At 44.3% G+C, this 18,428-nt stretch overlaps 1 protein-coding gene across 1 annotated transcript; it reads left to right on the top strand.

Moving 5' to 3' along the window:
- Window positions 1-17,302: 17,302 nt before the first annotated feature.
- Window positions 17,303-17,884, top strand: MSGN1 (mesogenin 1). Its single transcript, XM_007080707.2, has one exon. It carries the CDS (start codon window positions 17,303-17,305, stop codon window positions 17,882-17,884), a length of 582 nt encoding a protein of 193 aa, XP_007080769.2.
- The last annotated feature ends 544 nt before the right edge of the window (window positions 17,885-18,428 follow it).

The raw sequence follows: 18,428 nt of genomic DNA, 5'->3' as shown, positions 1-18,428 counted from the left end.
CAGCTGGAGGGGGTCTCGAAAACCATCCAAGAAACAGACATTTAGACAATGACTTGTGCAGAGTAACCGGCACCAGATTTATTAGAATACTATATATTTGCTATATTAAAAGTGGGTAGGTGGCAGTTATACTCATGAGGAACAGTGTAATGTGTAAACTTGTCAAATCACTGAGTTGTATACCTTTTACTAATGTAACATTGTGTGTCAAGTATACTCAAAAAAAAAAAAAAAAGGAAAGGTAAGAGAAATCACATTAACACTTCCATGTGCTAGGTGGTTTGTTGTATTTAATCTTCACTACAACCCAATGAGGTACAATTAATTACTGTCCTCATGTTACAGATGAGTCCTGGCCTAGAGAAATAACTGACTTAAGGTTCTTAATGAGTACCTAGTGGGATCAGAAGATCTGAACTTGGGCACTGCAGGTAACACAGACCCTTCCTGTCCCACAGCAGGTGGAGGGGTGTGATGAAAAGCACAAACAACACCCAGGTTGAAGTGACTGGCCTAGGAAATTTGTTCCTGTGCAGAAGAGTGAAGAGTCAGCCGAATGAAGCAATGAATGCAATCATTTTGTGGACTAATGGAGGTTGGGTCTGTAATCTAAAATCACCCAGCATTCACCAGCAACCTGAGTCAGATTTTGAACAATAGGGCCTCCCCTGGGAAACAAGGATGGTGGGCTCTCCCCCAGAATCGTGAGGTTGTCTGGTACATGTCAGAAGATTCTGCAAGTTCCCTTCCTCCTTGGAAAATCCACCCCCCCCCCCCCACGCCCAAAGAGGGGGCCTGAGAAGTGTCAAATTGGGAGCTATAAGAAAGTCGTTGCTGGTGCTGGGTCTTCCTGTTGAGGTTGAGAGATCACGTTCAAAGCTCAAACTGCAGCTTCCTCCCCACCACTCCCCATCCCATCCCATCTCCAATCCAGACAGGGAATGCCTCTTCCCTTCCCCCACTGTAGTTCCTTGTAAACACCTCTAGATTGTGCTGAGCTGGGGGTCAGACTGGGAGTCTGAGGCATCCTTTTTGCTCTTTTCAGATAGAATCCAACCTCATGATAGAGGCTCTCGGTAAGGTTCCTCTCCAAAAGAATGGCTACAGAAGGAGAAATCTCCCCTCCTGAGCACCCAGGATAGATTCTGGTGTGGACTGAGCTGCTCCTGAGGAAACTCTTTTCTGAATGATTGCCCATCAAACACATAGTTGTGGGGCCCAAGTTTCAGGACAACAGGAGTCCGAGATGATGCTGGTCCAACGACTTCAGATTTTATCCAGCATGCCCTGGCCCAACCCCATCTGGTCTTAAGGTATAACTCACAACTTATTTCCACCAAATTTTTTTTTCTTGACCATCAATACCAACCTCATTCTCCTCAGAAATGAGATATACCCACATATAACTACCAGGAGGATAGACTGTGGCATTTAGTTTTACCTCAAGGGCCTTGATACCTAAGGAAATTTTTCTGCATCTTGATATCACCCACTCTGGAGTAAATAGTTGACCTGTTAATGACAGGGTTACTAAAGATCCCAATTTGGCATCATTTTGTTAGCTTGCCGGTGATGACATTTTCTCTATTTAGAAGTACTCTCATCATTATCCATCCATCTGGTAGCTCTTAGCCTTTTTGAGTTATGCAAAACTTTTAAAACGTTATGAAAGCTATAGACCTCCTTACCAGTAAAATATACCCAGACACATACACGGTCATTGCTGTGCACTGCATTTGACATCCTGAAGCCCATTCCTGACCTCTAGTACCCTGCAGATAGATGTCTGTTCTAGAAAATGAGCACCCTGGTACAGGGACCTCATCTGGTTCCTGTTATGTCTCCAGAATATAGGGAGGTTTCTGGTACATCATAGATAGAATACTTAGAAAATGTGTGTTGCAGGCTGGATGCATTAACCAATCTGGAAGCGAGTTTGTGAGAGCAAAACCAGCTTGGTGATACCCTGTGAAGGAGGGTGTTGTTATTCTGGCCCAGGAAGAATGGCATTGAGAGACTGTGCACAGCTCACAGGAAGCCTGCAAGGCTTCACTCCTGCAGAAATGAGAGAGGGTTGGACAAACAAGGCCGACAAGCGTTGACAAGGGAAATACCTTGGGATGTTCTGTACTGGATCAGACTCCAGGTAGGTAACCATGGGGATTGCAAACCGCTAGACCAATCATTCCCAAATCCAGCTTTCTTAAGAGGACTCATCTGAAGAGTCTGTTATAAAAACAAATCGTTGGACCTTATCTGCCTACATTCTGAGTCAGGTGGTTTTTGGGTCACACTTAGAGAAGCAGTGCTGTAGATCAGAGAGGGATGGAAGGGGTCTGGTGCAAGAAAAGAAGGAAAATGATGGCATTTGTGGGGCACAGATCCATTTACCACACCTTGTATTGGCCTGCATAGCACACACGATAGGTGCAATAGTGGCCACTAAGGTGGTATCTAGTATTCAGAGTAGACCAGAAAGAACACGTAGGGTTTGGATAGGAAGTGGGGTGGCACCACTCGCCCGAGGCAGAAAACCTACACTGGCCAAGGCCTAGCAGTGGAAAAAGAGGCCTGTTTTCCAAGGAAGAGTGAGAAGGGGAGGTCCAGCCTGGAGGAAAGGGAAATGTGGGGAAGGAATAGGGAAGCTTTAGGGACAAGTAAGATGGGTAATAAGAGAAAACAGAATATGGGCTCATCAGCAGGCATGGTCTCTTCAGCATCAAAAAAAGATGATAAGATCCATAAGATGTCAACAGCTGGTGTCATGGGGAAGGCATGGGAGGGGAGGGGAGCTGGACATTTATCTCCAAATCCATTGTCTGTTCCTCAGCACAGACACTACTAGGGCTCCTCAGCTCTGCCAAGAACATTCTTCTGCAGGGCTTATCACAAATGCTGATGATTAAGAAGGTTGCACAGCCTGCAAAGACTCTGCTTTTCATTTTGCAGAATGTCCAGGAAAGGCTAGTTTAAGACACTTACCTTCCTTCTGATGGCTTTCTCACTTGTACTTGCCGAACCCGGTGTTCCTGTAAGGAATAATGACACGACATCTTTAGAACATTTTTGAGCTGTGAGAAGGGACAACGCTATGCACACTCACACACATAGGCACAGTTATTGTCGCAGGGCTCTATTTCCCCGTTCTCTTTGAGCCCATCTCCTGGTAACAGCTGTGTGGCTCCCTAAAGCCGGCAACAGCTGCAATAATGAGCCTGCCATTTGAGTCTGTGGATGGCACAGGCTCAGCCCCGAGATGCAGCTGTTCTTTAAAGCCTTGGGGCTTGGCCTCCCCCTGCTCTGGATGACAAAGAGGGCCATTCATTAACCCTCCACATTGGAAATATTCATATGGGGGAATCCCTCTTCCTTTTACCGGTGGTACAGTCTTGTAATTCTGCCATTTACGGATAGTTTTGCCATAGGCAAGTGAGAAAGCCTCCCTAAACATAAGTTTACTCAACTCTCCAATGGAAATGATAACACTACCTACCTCATGTGGTTGTTGTAAAGCTCCAGAGATATAAACAGGAAAACCATTTACATGCTATAAAGCAATATTCGTGTATTAGTTATGATCAAGGCCCTTGTTCCTGAGTTTGACAAGTGAAAGAAGTTACTGAGCAATGCAGGACAGCACGGTAACCTTCGGAACTGGGCTGTCTGTATAAATGGTCACTGAGCGGTGGACAGGACACAAAAGGTTTTTGGAGGAGATGCTTATACCGGGCTTAAAGGGACTAAGAGAATTAGGTTAAGGGAGGGAGAGGGACATTTGAATGTGACACACACATTCTTGAAAAAGTCAAGAAAAGAAACTGTGGTCTGGGGACAGTGTAGAGCCATCCTGGAGTGGGGTAGAGAATGTGCCCGAGGACCAGGGGGACGTAAAGTTCAAAGGGTCAGGATGGGCCAGAACATCCTAACCAGCCTTAAATGTCAGACAGACAAGTTATCAGGAAAGCTTTTAATAGCATGAAAAAGTCAAGGAGTCTTAAAGGCCTAGACATCACCCAGTCCTGCTCCCTGTGTCCCGTACTTTATGTCTATTTAACACTCTAGACAAAGAGACCAGTGTTGGACATGCCCTTGGCTTCCTGGTGCCAGACTCAGTAGCTTTCAACCCTCTGGAGGTCTTTTGTCTGTCCAAATCAGCGGCATATGACTTCCCTGATTATTAAAAAAAGAAATTGACTGGGCTCAGCCTAGACTTATCAAATCAGAATCTCCAGGAGAGGGACCTGGGAATCTTCCTTTTGAAAATAAATCTTCCTCTTTCCCTAGGTGATCTTGTCATCATACAAGTGTGGGAATGTGTGCATGTGAACTCTATGACATGCATACTGAACATAGAGCTCCAACAAGGACTTGGCAACCCTTACTGTATCCGACTCGCCAGCGTCCTATTATCTTTACAAGAGTAATTCCCCTCCCTTCCTCTCTTCCTTCCTCCTTTGTCCTTTCTTCTTTTTGAGTAAATGTGCTACCCAGATGCTTTGATTCAACTTGAGGGCAACTGTGGTTCCTGAGTCTATATCCAAGGCCAGGTATCATGCCATTTCTCTACATGTATTAATCTCCACAACAATCCTGTGAAGTGTGTACTGTTATCATCCCCATATCACAAACAGAGAAACTGAGACACAGATCCAGTTACCTGCTTATGATCGCATAGTTGTAAAAGGAGAAGGTCAAGATTTGAACCTAGGAACACTGGCTGACAGTCTTTGCTTCAAACCATGCTTCAAACCATTAGACAACGAAGCAAGTAAGGTGAATAAAGAAAAATACCCTCAATTCCTCTTACCAGAAACAACCACTCAAGCACTTAGTCATTTTTATATGCAAACATTTAATTGAATCAAAGTATTAATTTTATATGCCCTGCTTAAAACTCTACGATTATATTATATCTCCTCTGTTGTGTGTTCCTTGCAAATCTGATTTTTGTTAACTATGTAGTATTCCATCATACAGAGAGGGCCTCCTTTGTTGTTAGATTTCAAAGTTGTTTTAAATTTTTTACTATCATAATATTATGATAAATATTCTTTTTTATAAATATTTGACTGTGACTTTGTTTGGTTCTATAGAATAAAGTTCATACGCCAAAGGTAGTTTTAAATCTAAAATGCATTCTAGGGACACCTGGGTGGCTCAGTCAGTTAAGCATCCAACTTTGGCTCAGGTCATGATCCCGTGTTTCATGGGTTCGAGCCCCAGATCGGGCTCTGTACTGACAGCTCAGAGCCTGGAGCCTGCTTCAGATTCTGTCTCCCTCTCTTTCTGCCCCTACCCTGCTCATGCTCTGTCTCTTTCTGTCTCTCAGAAGTAAATAAACATTTTTAAAAAAATTTTTAATGCATTCTGGATATTTTAAAATATTTTTTAAAAATCTAGCCAGTTTACTCTTCCACAAGCAGTGTGTGGACAGGACTACTTTTTCACCCTTTTGCCAACTTTGCCAATTTGGAAGGTGCAAAATGGCCTCTCCTTGTTGTTTCCATTTACATGTCTTTGATTACTATTGAGGTGAACTTTTCTGTTTATTAGCCCCTTGTACTTCTTTGGTGAGTTGTTTATTCACTCCCTTGTTCATTTCCCCAATGGCAAGCTTGTGTTTTTCTTATCAGGATGAGTTTTCCAGAACAATACTCCTTTGATCCTCATATTTATGAGAAATATTTTCCCTACTTTATTCTTTGCCTTGTATCTGCTTTTTAGGTCCAGTCTACTTGCAAGTAGGGAAATCTGGATTAAAAAATGGTCCAAAGGAGAGGCCAATGTTTCTGAAAATAAGCGGGGTCATTAGGCAGATATTTTCCTAAAAAACATGTTTAGTATTCATTTTAATACCAGGACTTCCGGCATCTTAATTTCTGACATTGGAGAGGACTGAGGAAGTAATTTCACACTTCTTTTGCTCTTCAGGCTGGTAAGAACAGAGGCAAATCCTTAGAGAACAACCTCAGTGCAAATTGCTTTCAACTTTTTTGACATGGGTATTAAAACGCCACCCCAAGTACCAGTGGTAATAAAAAATCCAACTTAAAAGGGGAGTAGGTGTAAATGTAACACATGAGATTTTTTTTTTTTTGCATCTTGCTAGCCAGTTGCTGAAGAATCAGTGGAGAAGCACTCAAAGCTGCTTCCCCTTTCTGGTCTGTGAGGAAAACCCGAGCTATTTGGGGCTAAATGTTGACATGAGATTTTTGAACCATGGTGAACTGCTCATATTCCCTTGCACTAAGGATTAATCAACACATCCTGTCCATTGCTCTCAAGGGAGAATTAGTTTCACTTCCTCTTTTTACTACCCTTTTCTTCTGTTCTGATGACTCTCCACCCATATGTCTCTCTACAACCCTCCTGTCTTCCACCTACATGCCCATTTTGTGCAGACATGGTGGCTGGATTCTCCCCCCCCCCCACAAATGAACATACTTACTCGTATTTTCAAAAGAGAAAGAAGTTTAGGGACCCCACAGGGACATGGGTACTTGGAGTGGATTCTTTCTGAGACAAAGCCACACAACCTTGGCTTCCATCTACACTGATTTTGCAAAGAAAATTCACACAGCACTTGGCTATAAAGTTGGTTGATGAGTTAGGATCTTGAGGTCAGGTTGTTTGAGTGCTGGAGGAGAAAGGAAGCCTTACAAATTCTTGGGAGGGAGGATTCTGTTGTTCTTCATGACCTGGCTTAGCAAGGGGGTGGAGATAAACTTAATTTCTGGTCAGGGAATCCTTCTCAGGAATGGCTTAAGAAGTACACAAGGGTTTTATCTTTCTGTTCTAAAGGACTTCTGGAGTTGATTTTTATTTATTTATTTATTTAGTCATTTAAAAGCTTAATTTTAAAAATTTTTTTTTTTAATTTGCTTTTTAATTTACATCCAAGTTAGCATATAGTGCAACAGTGATTTCAGGGGTAGATTCCTTAATGCCCCTTGCCCACTTAGCTCATCCCCCCTCCCACAACCCCTCCAGCAATCCTCTGTTCTCTATATTTAAGAGTCTCTTATGTTTTGTCCCCCTTCCTGTTTTTATATTATTTTTGCTTCCCTTCCCTTGTGATCATCTGTTTTGTTTCTTAAATTCCTCATGAGTGAAGTCGTATGATATTTGTCCTTCTCTGACTCACCAATTTCACTTAGCATAGTACCCTTTACTTCCATCCATGTAGTTGCAAATGGCAAGATTTCATTCTTTTTGATTGCCAAGTAATACTGCATTGTATGTATGTGTGTGTATACACACACACACACACACACACACACACACACCACATCTTCTTTATCCATTCATCCATTGATGGTGATGGACATTTGGGCTCTTTCCATACTTTGCTTCTTGTTGATAGTGCTGCTATAAATGTTGGGTGCATGTGCCCCTTTAAAACAGCACACCTGTATCCCTTGGATAAATGCCTAGAAATGCAATTGCTGGGTCGTAGGATAGTTCTATTTTTAGTTTTCTGAGGAAGCTCCATACTGTTTCCCAGCGTGGCTGCACCAGTTTACATTCCCACCATCAGTGCAAAAGGGTTCCTCTTTCTCCACATCCTCACCAACATCTGTTGTTGCCTGAGTTGTTAATGTTAGCCATTCTGACAGGCGTGATGTGGTATCTCATTGTGATTTTGATTTGTATTTCCCTGATGATGAGTGATGTTGAGCATTTTTTCATGAGTGTTTGCGATGTCTTCTATGGAGAAGTGTCTATTCATGTCTTTTGCCCATTTCTTCACTGGATTATTTGTTTTTTGGGTGTTGAGTCTGATAAGTTCTTTATAGATTTTGGATAGTAACCCTTTATCTGATATGTCATTTGAAATAAGGGATTTCTGGAATTCAGCACATCTATCTTCTGTCTCTCATCTCTCCCATGACATAACCCAAATTATTTTGTTTCTATTTTTTTCCTGCTATCTTGTCCTTGTCAAATACTCAGCCTGGGAAAATAATCTATTCGTTCATTTGTGTAATGCTTTATGATTAGTTTGGCCAAAATATTGGGGGGTTTTTGGCTTTACAATGAGCTTCAAACTCAAACCAGGAGAGCCAAAAATGCTTATTATTTCCCTCGTTTGTAGTGAAAGTAATGGCAGTGACAGGAAAGTAATTCTCCCAAGCACCTCAGGCTGCCTTTGCTAAAACTCTCACAAGCTTGACAACACAGGGGCTGCGTAGGAAATTGCTACTTTTATTTCTCTTTACTAGCTCAAGGACATAAGAAGATATCCAATAGCACTTAGGTGTTTTAACACACACACAGACACACACAGACTGACACACAGAGACAGACACAGACACACACGTGTACATACACACGCCATATTCCCTTTGCCTCACAAGAATTATCTGTTTTGTTATTGTTGAGCGTCAGCTGTGTGCCAAGATTGTGTGAAGAGTTGAAAAGATCCAGGTTCTTAACTTAGCCCTGATGGTTTTCAAAGGTTAGGCCCATCACTTGCCTACTAGGAAGGTCTGGGGGTGGGCTGCGCTGGCCAGTGGGGATCTGTGTGGCTGTGGCTGTGGCTGTGGCTGGACTGAAGAATATACAGAGGTCAGGGGAGTACGTGGAGCCCAGAGCAGGCAGGAACCCCAAAGGCTAAGGACAGCTGTCAGAACTAGGGCACTCTGGGGGCGCCTGGGTGGCTCAGTCGGTTAAGCATCCGACTTCGGCTCAGGTCATGATCTCGTGGTCCGCGAGCTCGAGCCCCGCATCAGGCTCTGTGCTGACAGCTCAGAGCCTGGAGCCTGTTTCAGATTCTGTGTCTCCCTCTCTCTCTGACCCTCCCCTGTTCATGCTGTCTCTCCCTGTCTCAAAAATAAAATAAACATTAAAAAAAAAATTAAAAAAAACAAAAAACAAAAAACTGGGCACTCTGAGTGTACTGTGCTGAGCACAGAGCTGGAGGCAGGAGAGTGGGTGCGTTACCACAGCTGACCCAGGGTGTGCCAGCCACAGAGTTGTTGGGTGAAGGTGTGGCCTTGCAAAGAGAAGCTGCGTCTGCTGACCTTGGGCCAGGTCCTTGGCGTCTAAGTTTGGCTTCCTCTCTTGTATGCTGAGGGTGACGCCTACCTCGCTGGACTGTCGAGGATTACATGGGATGATGTGTGCCAGGCTCTCATCTTCAGCCTAGCACAGACTCGGTGCTGTAAATACTCAGAAAAGGAAAGCATTAGGGGCACCTGGCTGGCTCAGTCGGTTCAGCGTCCGACTCTTAATTTCGGCTCAGGTCATGATCAGTTCATGAGTTCAAGCCCCACGTTGGGTTCTGCTTTGAGAGAGCGGAACCTGCTTGGAATTCTGTCTCCCTCTCTCTCTGTCCACACCTCCCTCAAAATAAATAAACATTTTTTTAAAAAATAAAAAAAGGAAAGCATTAGCACTGTTATTATCAACATTAAAACGGAAAAGTGTTTTATTTACAAAATAATAAGACATTCTAAAATTTTAATTATAGGATAATATGCTTAAATATCAGTCTTACTTGTTGTTTGATAAAAATTATCGCATGGTGCAAGGCCAGGGAAAGTACCGGGAAGTGGTAGGGAGAAACAGATGCCTTCTATTTTAGAACTATAAACCCTAAGTTGTAAAACAGCTGCAATCCTTACAACATGTGACAAGGGCCCAGTCCAAACCCCTTCCTCACCCATGTCTTCCCTCATGGTGTAAAATCACCCCCTTGAGCCTGGTGCTCCGGAGTCAGACCACCCGGGACTAGATCGTGTCTCCTCCACGTTTTAATCTCATGGTTTGGGGCAACTTCTCAACTTCTCTAAGCCTCGGTTTTTTTCTTATGTAAAATGGAACAAAAATAGTACTTTCTTGAGAAGATTTTTGTAAGATTTAAATTAAATAAGTCATACGAGGCATTTAGTACTAAATACATTTATTATTCTTATCATCCCTGGGTCTGGCCAAGAAAGGGGTATTTCTCCGGGTCACACATACACGTACACGACACCCCCCTTAGACTACCAGAATGAGACTCACTGGGACAGAAAAGAGTTCCATGGGTGCTTAATTTAGGAATGAAGACAGAAAGTCTAAACCTACTGAATCTTCTCAGCCCCCACAATGCCTAGGACCCGGGGCCGATCTCCCCGTTCAGGGTGCTCTGAACACCCTGGCGACATGACTGAACGGCACCAACCAGCCAGTCTTCTCTTACTGAGCTGAGGTTCAAGCTTGAGTTCTGGCTTCAAGAGCCCTACAGAGACCATCACACTGATGCCTGCAGCTGTTCTCAGTCCTTTTAGCCAGAGGTTAAAAGCCTGGACCACGGGCGGCATGCTTAGGTTCGCATCCTGGGGTTACCAGTCATTAGGTGTGGGGCCTTGGGCAAGTTGCTGAACCCCTCTCTGCCTCAATTTCTTATTAGTAAAACAGGATGAGGGCTGCTTCTGGCACCTACTTTGTACGGTTCCTGTGAGGACTGATGTGAGTTAATCTACATTAAGCAACTACAACAATACCACGTGCAGCCGTGGCCTCTATGCATGATCTCCACCAGCAGCTGGCATGGTGGCCCCAGGCTGGGCTGGCCCAGTCTGCCTCCACTTCAACCTAATGACGAGGACTAGAAGCTCCTTGTCACCTGCCAGCTATGGTCCAAGTGCCTTACCCTTAGGGACAAGGCTTACTTCTCCAACCTCAGCCTCCACTGGCCCCCCTGTGGACACTGAGTTAGTGGTTTCCTGCACAATTCATGCTACATCTAACCTTCAAGCAGTGTCTAGAAGGAGCTCCCCTAACCTTTCATCTTGCTAAAACAGGTCTGCTTTTAAAGGAACATCCTTTTAAGAACGTGAAGGAGTGTTACTTAAAAAGCAAAGCAAGGCTGTAGAAATCACGTCTTTCAGAAAGTCCTCCCGATTCTTCTCTGTGCCCCTCATCTGTGTGTGAATATTTATAAGATTTGACTCAGGTTTCGTCTGCCTCTAGTGGCTCTCCTCTGGACAGTAATCACTTCCTATCCACCCACCAGTGTTTGGTGAAGCACTGTAAGTGCTAATTTGTGATGGGGACACATTACAGAGGATTCCTGGGGGCTGTCACATACAGTCATGCCTGTGCCCTATGGTTAAATTTATCACAGCATTTATACATTGTTTTATCAGTATTTTTACTTCTCTATCTCCACCCTCAATACTCTAAGCAACATGAAGACAAAAGCTTCTTAATTTAATTTTCTGTTCTCAGCACCCAGCACAGGGCTTGGCCCTCAACATGTACCAAAAAACAAACTAACAAACAAACAAATAGGCTAATTTATGGTCACCTTCTTAACTCCACCCACCATGTTGTGGCCCAGCAAAATAATCATCCATACCTTCAAGGGACTTGCAACATAATTGGGAAAGCAAGTCAGACTAATGTGGATAGTAAACCAGAACATCAGGCAGTATATATTAGTGTCAAATGAATGGGGTCAAAGCTGTGGACTGTCAATCAGAGAAGGAAGAAATTCTGAGGGCTGAGGCAAGCAGGGAAGGCTTCTTAGAGGAGGTGGGATTTGAACCAAGCTCCGCATCTTGCAGATTTTCTCAGTGATTACACTCCATGGGTGACATGGCTTCTGGGGGCCAGAGTCTACTGTGGAAGGAGCCTGGATGTGGCATTCATACAGACTTAAGTGGTACCTACACTGCTTTTATGTCGTCTTGCTGTGTCCGCTGGGTCCCTTTCTGAACACGGGGTTCCTCATGTTTAGCATGTGAGTAGTCGTGATCTTGGACCCGTTAATGAATCTCTCTTAGCTTCAGCTTGGTCTGTACTATTGAAATACTAATACTTAGCTCATAGAGAACACACTTTTACCAGGTCTCTACATTGTAAGCTTTAAGTATGGTGGATTATAACCTCTACCATACAGAGTGTGGAAAAATTAAGATGACCTAATAGATCTAAAAGAAACAGGTGTAATTCTCAGTACCTGGTAGGAATTCAACAAAGAAGCTTTCATTTTAATTAGATTCCAGGATTAGTATTTTCAGTTTACAGATCTATTGAAGGACTTTCTGCAACATCATGAGAAGTTGAAATCCACTTGAGTCTTGAGTCTTGAGTCTTGAGTCTTGAGTCTTGAGTCTCAAGACCCTTGGTCTTGAGTAAACGGTCCATCCAAACTGCCTTATGTGGTACAGGGGTCTAGGAAGCTATAAGGGGAATAGACCTTCCATCTCGATGTTTCTTGAAGATCTGGGGACAGCGCTACTTCTCACAAGATAGACTTTAAAAAGCCTGCTTCCATGCTGATTCACTTAGTGTTATGTGGCATGGCAAAATTGCCAGGTTCAGAGTGGATGACTTCATGGGTGACCGTAGTAACTTTTATTAACCTTGAAAACATCTTAACATATTCCTATAGCCCTTTCCACTTCCCCAATGGCAAGCTTCAGCTTTAAATCTTTTTAGCTTCTTACAACACGGTATACAGGTTGACCCTAACTTTCCTGGGAGGAAACTGCAGCGCGTAAAGGGTGAGTGACTCACTCAACGTTCCGTAGTAAAGCAGGGTCAAAACTAGGACTAGGATTGGGGCATCTTGGGTCACAGTTCCAAACTTCTGAGCAAAGTTTAAAGTTCTCTTTGGCAGTGGTTACCAAGGAGAGATCAGTGGTGGGAGTGCTCCGTCTCAGCTAGGAGTGTTTGTTTTATTTTTGTCATTGTTTAGAGTTGGCACTGGAATGTGACAGTAAAACACAGGCCAACTTACAGTCAGGTTTATCTCTGTTTTCAAATGATCTATGGGCAATACATCCCTTTATTGACTGCACAGGAAGCTGATGGCTCCCATCACTGGCTCTGGGCAACTACTGCTCTTTGGTGAAGAACTCTAAATTGGTTTTGTTAAAAAGAAAAGAAAAAAAAAGCTTCATTTGAAGGCAAGAAATTTGATTTCTAAGCCGAGGTGAGTTGACACCAAAGAAAATAGGAGAGATGTATTTATAGTCACACATATGGTGCCCATAACTTCTCTTGATTCAAGGAATCAACAGCTCACTGAACAGGGTTTAACACCTATGGCAACATTAGTTGCCATACTCAAAGCTTACAGTGTAGACACCTGGTATGAGGTGAGTACTAGTATTTCAACTGTACAGACAAAGCTGAAGCTAAAAGAGATTCATTAAAGGCTCCAAGATCACAATTCCTCAACAGCCAACGTAAGATCAGGCTGACTCCAGTGGACACAGTCTTGCGACTACTGCCACTGTCTATCTGTCCAACAATATCTGAACAGCCACTGAAGTACTAAAAATGCTAATGTTGCAAAGGAGACACATCACAGAGGGCTCCCAGGGCCACTCTTGGCAGAGATTGAGCCCTGCATCAATGAGCCTGGCCAAGGAGGTCAGTGGGAACTGAAAGAAGCCCAGGTATTTTTTTTCTAATTTGCACAGAGGTGCCTTATGGGCCAGCAGTGACATGGGACCATGGGTGGTTTTAGGTTCACGAATCAGAGCAGTCTGTTGCCCTCTGTTTCCTGTTGATTCTCTGAGCCCCGTTTGTCAGTTTCTCAGAAGTGGCTCTGCCTAGCTTCCTGGCCAGTTCCAAAGTCTACGGTCTCCTGTACAATCTCCACTTCAGGCTACTGAAAAATGCCTAGTTGCCCATGCCTCTGTCATTGCTGTTATCAGGGATATGACTGGCATCCCCTCAGAAGCTCATCCTGGTGAAAATTAGACATCAGGACACTCACTCATTAATCTGTGTGGCAAATTGTGGGTCCTGCTCACTGGGGAGAGCTACAATCAAAAGGCTGCCATGAGCCTGGTATTTGAGAGCCAATCTGTACCTCCACATTACTCTTTGGAAACTAGGACCAGGAAATTTTGCAAGGCCTCTTGGGGACATGCCTCAGGGTTGGGGATTTCTTTTCGGTTTGTTACCATCATAGTCACAATATCTTATCAATGTTTGCTGAGGGAATGACCTTTAGATGCACATTAAGACATTTATCCTGGGGCACCTGGGTGGCTCAGTCAGTTAAGCTTCTGACTTCAGCTCAGGTCATGATCTCACTACTCATGAGTTCGAGCCCCGCGACAGGCTCTGTGCTGACAGCTGGGAGCCTGGAGCCTGCTTTGGATTCTGCGTCTCCCTCTCTCTCTGCCCATCCCTTGCTCACGTTCTCTCTCTCCTTCAAAATAAGTAAACGTTAAAAAAAATTTTTTTTTAAAGATATTTATCCTACTAACTCAGTAATGTGGGAACTATGTAGTCTGATATGAAAGCGTATGTATCACTTAACCTGCATTATTTTCTAGGGAAGAAAAATCTGGGAGTCACACAACTTTGCTTTCTGTTCCCATTTCTGCCGCAGCCTTTTGATGTGACATTAAACAAGTCATTGTCATCTCTAGAATGCAGATAAAAGGATGGACTTAATTGTCTCTAAGTCCCTTCACACTGGTATGGTGGGTGCTTTTAATCGAGCTCACACACACAGTAACTTGTTTCATTGCATTTTAGAGCTGGAAGGGAGTTTAATGATCCCTTGGTCCAAACACCTTATTTTACAGATGCTCTTCATCAAAAAGACAGGACAGATACTATTATCCTCTTTTTACAAAGTAAAATCCTAGAGCCCTGAAAAGGTGAATGATGTGCTCGAACGGGGATGAACTCTGGCTCATCTTTCTACTACACCACACACTCAACTAGGTTTTACTGGGTCCCGTCTAGCACCGTCCAGTTTTCTGCCTTATTGTCAACGGACATAGAAAAACACCTAACTAGCGCGTGCCCAGCCACGGTCTTCAAGTGCTAATGGTGTTTTACCATCCTGCACAACCATTTTCCTCAGATGGGGCCTAGGATACTTCATGGAGACCAGCAGGAAAATGCAAGTTTAGTTCTGGTTGATTTCTTACCAGAGAGTATACACTGACAAACATAGAAACCAGGCAGCTTTTCTTGCTCTAAGAACAGTTTTTTTGGGGAGCGGCACTGCTGGGGTCTGGGGTCAGGGGTAAAGGAGCCAGAACAGAATAGGTCATTCTGATACTGGTGAGTCTGACCATGAGTGACAGTCACAACAGGAATAAAGCCTACACTTACCAAGTGTCTATAATGTACCAACTATTTGACAGATCCTGTCTCATTTAGGAAATGAAATTTCTGAAAATAGTTTAAGAAATAAGCAATTTTAGAAAGAAGCTATAGAAAGAAAAAAACAACATCTCTGGAGTCTGAGAGCAGAAGTAGTATTACAAGGAAAACTGTGAAGTTTAGAATATAAGGGCTAAGAGCTTAGTGTGTCAGTGGCCATCACAGCCACCTTGGGTCTACTGAGAGTCTCCATCTCATTGAACCCCATCAAGTCACCTGCCTCTACTACAAACAACTAAAATAGAGAAAACAGAATTTTTTAAAGAAGTGGACTTTGGGGTCTTACCAGGACTCTTGGCTTTACCCCTTGCTACCAGGGATATCTTAACTGAGTTTCCTTTTTAAAAAAAATTTTTAAATGTTTTATTATTATTTATTTTTGAGAGAGAGACAGAGAGAGAGACAGAGTGTGAGCAAGAGAGGGGCAGAGAGAGAGGGAGACACAGAATCCGAAGCAAGCTCCAGGCTCTGAGCTGTCAGCACAGAGCCCGATGCGGGGCTCAAACTCACAGACTAAGAGATCCATGACCTGAACTGAAGCCAGACATTCAACTGACTGAGCCACCCAGGTGCCCCTTAACTGAGTTTCTTAGCCTCTTAGAGCCTCAGCGTTTTCATCTGTAAAATGAGACTCAAATAAATAAATAAATAAATAAATAAATAAATAAATAAAGGTTAGTTATATATAAAGTTTCTTGAATAGTATTAGCAGATTCTAGGCTTTTCCATAAGAACTGAAGGAAGAGAAAGCAGCGGTGGGCAGAGAGAAGTTATTTATCACACTTACTATGTTTCATTAATGTTTATTCTTCACAATAGTGTCCTTTAATAAGTGGTGAATTTAAGAGCATTCTTCTACAGATTAGCTGCTTTCGCTTTTTCTTCCCTGGGCCTAGTTAATTAAGAAATACCGTAAGTGTTCTAATTAAGACCATTGGCATTTCTTTTCAATAATTGCAAAGGGACTTAATCATGTTAAGGGACATGTTAAATGTTACTCTGCTACGTAACTCGCTTTGATCTGATGTTAATACTAATTCGTAGAACTAGTTACGTGGAGAATAAGTTAAATTTATGGGACAAATGGGGAATCTGATACCCCTTTCCAACACCGAGGGTCTATCTCTCAGAGCGTGTAGGAAGTGAAGCAAACTAGCAGGACCATCCAACTTAACACATTCGGTGGCATTTGGAGCCACGGTGGGGAAAACAGGCTCCCTAGTTAATTTCACACTTCCTCTATACATTTCAAAAACCAAGGTGTGATTCTGCCCCTGGATTTTTAAAAGACCTTCAGAAGGCAAAATGCCAGGTATTCTGCAAACTCCCTGCCTTAAAAGAGTTTTCTGTTGCCTGGTGTCTGTTTGCCGTGGGGAATCCCAATCTGCTCAGTTAAAGCAAGGCCTTTAAGCTTCTGGAAGGATATTTCCTGCTCATTAAGGCTCTGGCTTTCCTGGAGCTGCTGGCCTTTGTCATTCTGAGTGTGGGCATGTTGGAAGCACAACTCAGGAAAATTTGCTGAAGAGGAAGGCAAGAGGGAAATCGGCATTCACTGTGTGTCTGCTGGGTGCTGTCTTCTGGAAAGCCTTCTGAAGCAAGAGTCATAATTGTCCGCATTTGACATGCCATAGAATCCAAGCCCAGAGGGGTTCCCTGTCCCTACACCACCCTGCTTGCTTCTCCACCAGGATACCCCATCTGCTCTGAAACGTCTAGGAGGTCTTGCTGAATGGGGATGGTGGCCCTCTGGGGCACCCTGGGACTCTCCACCAGGTCCCTGGGCCACCACCTCCTTGCTGCAAATTGCCCCAGGTTTGTTTTCTTTGGCTCCCTCATTAATGAGTTCCACAGGACAATGCTAAGTCTAGTTAGGCAGCCTTAATTGGTTTAGTTACAACAAGATAATTCCTTTTTTCTTCTCTTGGAGGCCTTTTTGTTTAAAGACATTTTAGCTGGAAGATGCTAATTATCAATGAGGAGAAAGTGACACCTGAAGAGTTCATTTTCCATCTTGGTCCTTGGTGTCTCCTTTGAACTCCCCCCACCCGGCCCTCTTTCCCACTTTATCACTTCTCCCCCACCATCATAAAAGGGAGCTTGCCCTGGCTGGTGGCAGAACTTTCTTTCTCACTTGCCAGGGAGCCGTTCTCTCTGCAGCTGTCTCCCAGGCATGGACAACCTGCGTGAGACCTTCCTCGGCCTCGAGGAGGCCTTGGGCCCCTCCGACAGCCCCGGCCTGCTGTCGTCCTGGGACTGGAATGACAGGGCAGGGCCCTTTGAGTCGAACGAGGCCTCCCCCACTCAGAGCCTGTCTCCGGCTCCATCGCTGGAGTCCTATGCTTCTTCTCCCCGTCCAGCTGTGGCTGGGCTGCCCTGTGGGCACGGAGGTGCCAACAGTGGGGGCAGCGGTGCCTGCGGTGGCCGTGGGACCGGTGGCCTGGGGGAGGTGGACTACAACGTGTTAGCCTTCCAGCCTGCCTATCTGCAGGGCGCTGGTGGCCCCAAGACCCAGAAGGGCGCCAAAGTCAGGATGTCCGTGCAGCGGAGACGGAAGGCCAGCGAGAGGGAGAAGCTCCGAATGAGGACCTTGGCCGATGCCCTGCACACCCTTCGGAATTACCTGCCACCTGTCTACAGCCAGAGGGGCCAGCCGCTCACCAAGATCCAGACGCTGAAGTACACCATCAAGTACATCGGAGAGCTCACAGACCTCCTCAACGGCGGGCGAGAGCCTCGGCCCCAGAGCGCTTGAGCTCCACCCCAGGACCACGACCCATCCCGGCCCCTGGGAGGGGACAGGAGAGCTTTCAAGACCTGGACTGGCTCACGGAACAACAGCGTGTAGTTATTCTTTTAATACAGTAAGCGTGGTGACTTTGTGGTCTGAAAAGTCCCGAGGGAATTCCCACTGGGAACACTCAACAGCCAGACAAGCAGGTATTTTCTCGTTTTCTCATGGTTTCTCAGGAGCCCGGCGCCTTTGCGAAGAGACAGATTGCTGTGCCCTTCTCTACCTGTCCGAGGTATTTTAGAGGGCCGATGACTTTAAATGCATTTTGTCCGTAAAGTAAAATTGTCACGATTAATCTTCTCTCCTTATTTTGGTGGTGGGAGCTTTCTTTCTGTTGCCGACTAAACCCATATTTTGTGTAGCATCCAGCGTGACACCTGGATTCTTATTTAGAAAGATGTGTATCAAGTAAAGGGCTATAGCATTCCTGTTTTTATTTTGTCTGTGTGCTTGTGTGTGTACTTGTGTGTGTTTGACTAAAACCGTGCCTTTTCTTTTGCAGGAG

Source organism: Panthera tigris, chromosome A3 (genome assembly GCF_018350195.1).
Source record: "Panthera tigris isolate Pti1 chromosome A3, P.tigris_Pti1_mat1.1, whole genome shotgun sequence".
Classification (NCBI taxonomy): domain Eukaryota; kingdom Metazoa; phylum Chordata; class Mammalia; order Carnivora; family Felidae; genus Panthera; species Panthera tigris.
The sequence above is the reverse complement of the archived record's forward strand: the minus strand, read 5'-3'. Positions and strand labels throughout refer to the sequence as shown.

Bases quoted from the DNA above. Each gene is read 5' to 3' on its own strand.
- MSGN1 (XM_007080707.2), top strand. From the start codon at position 17,303: ATGGACAACCTGCGTGAGACCTTCCTCGGCCTCGAGGAGGCCTTGGGC.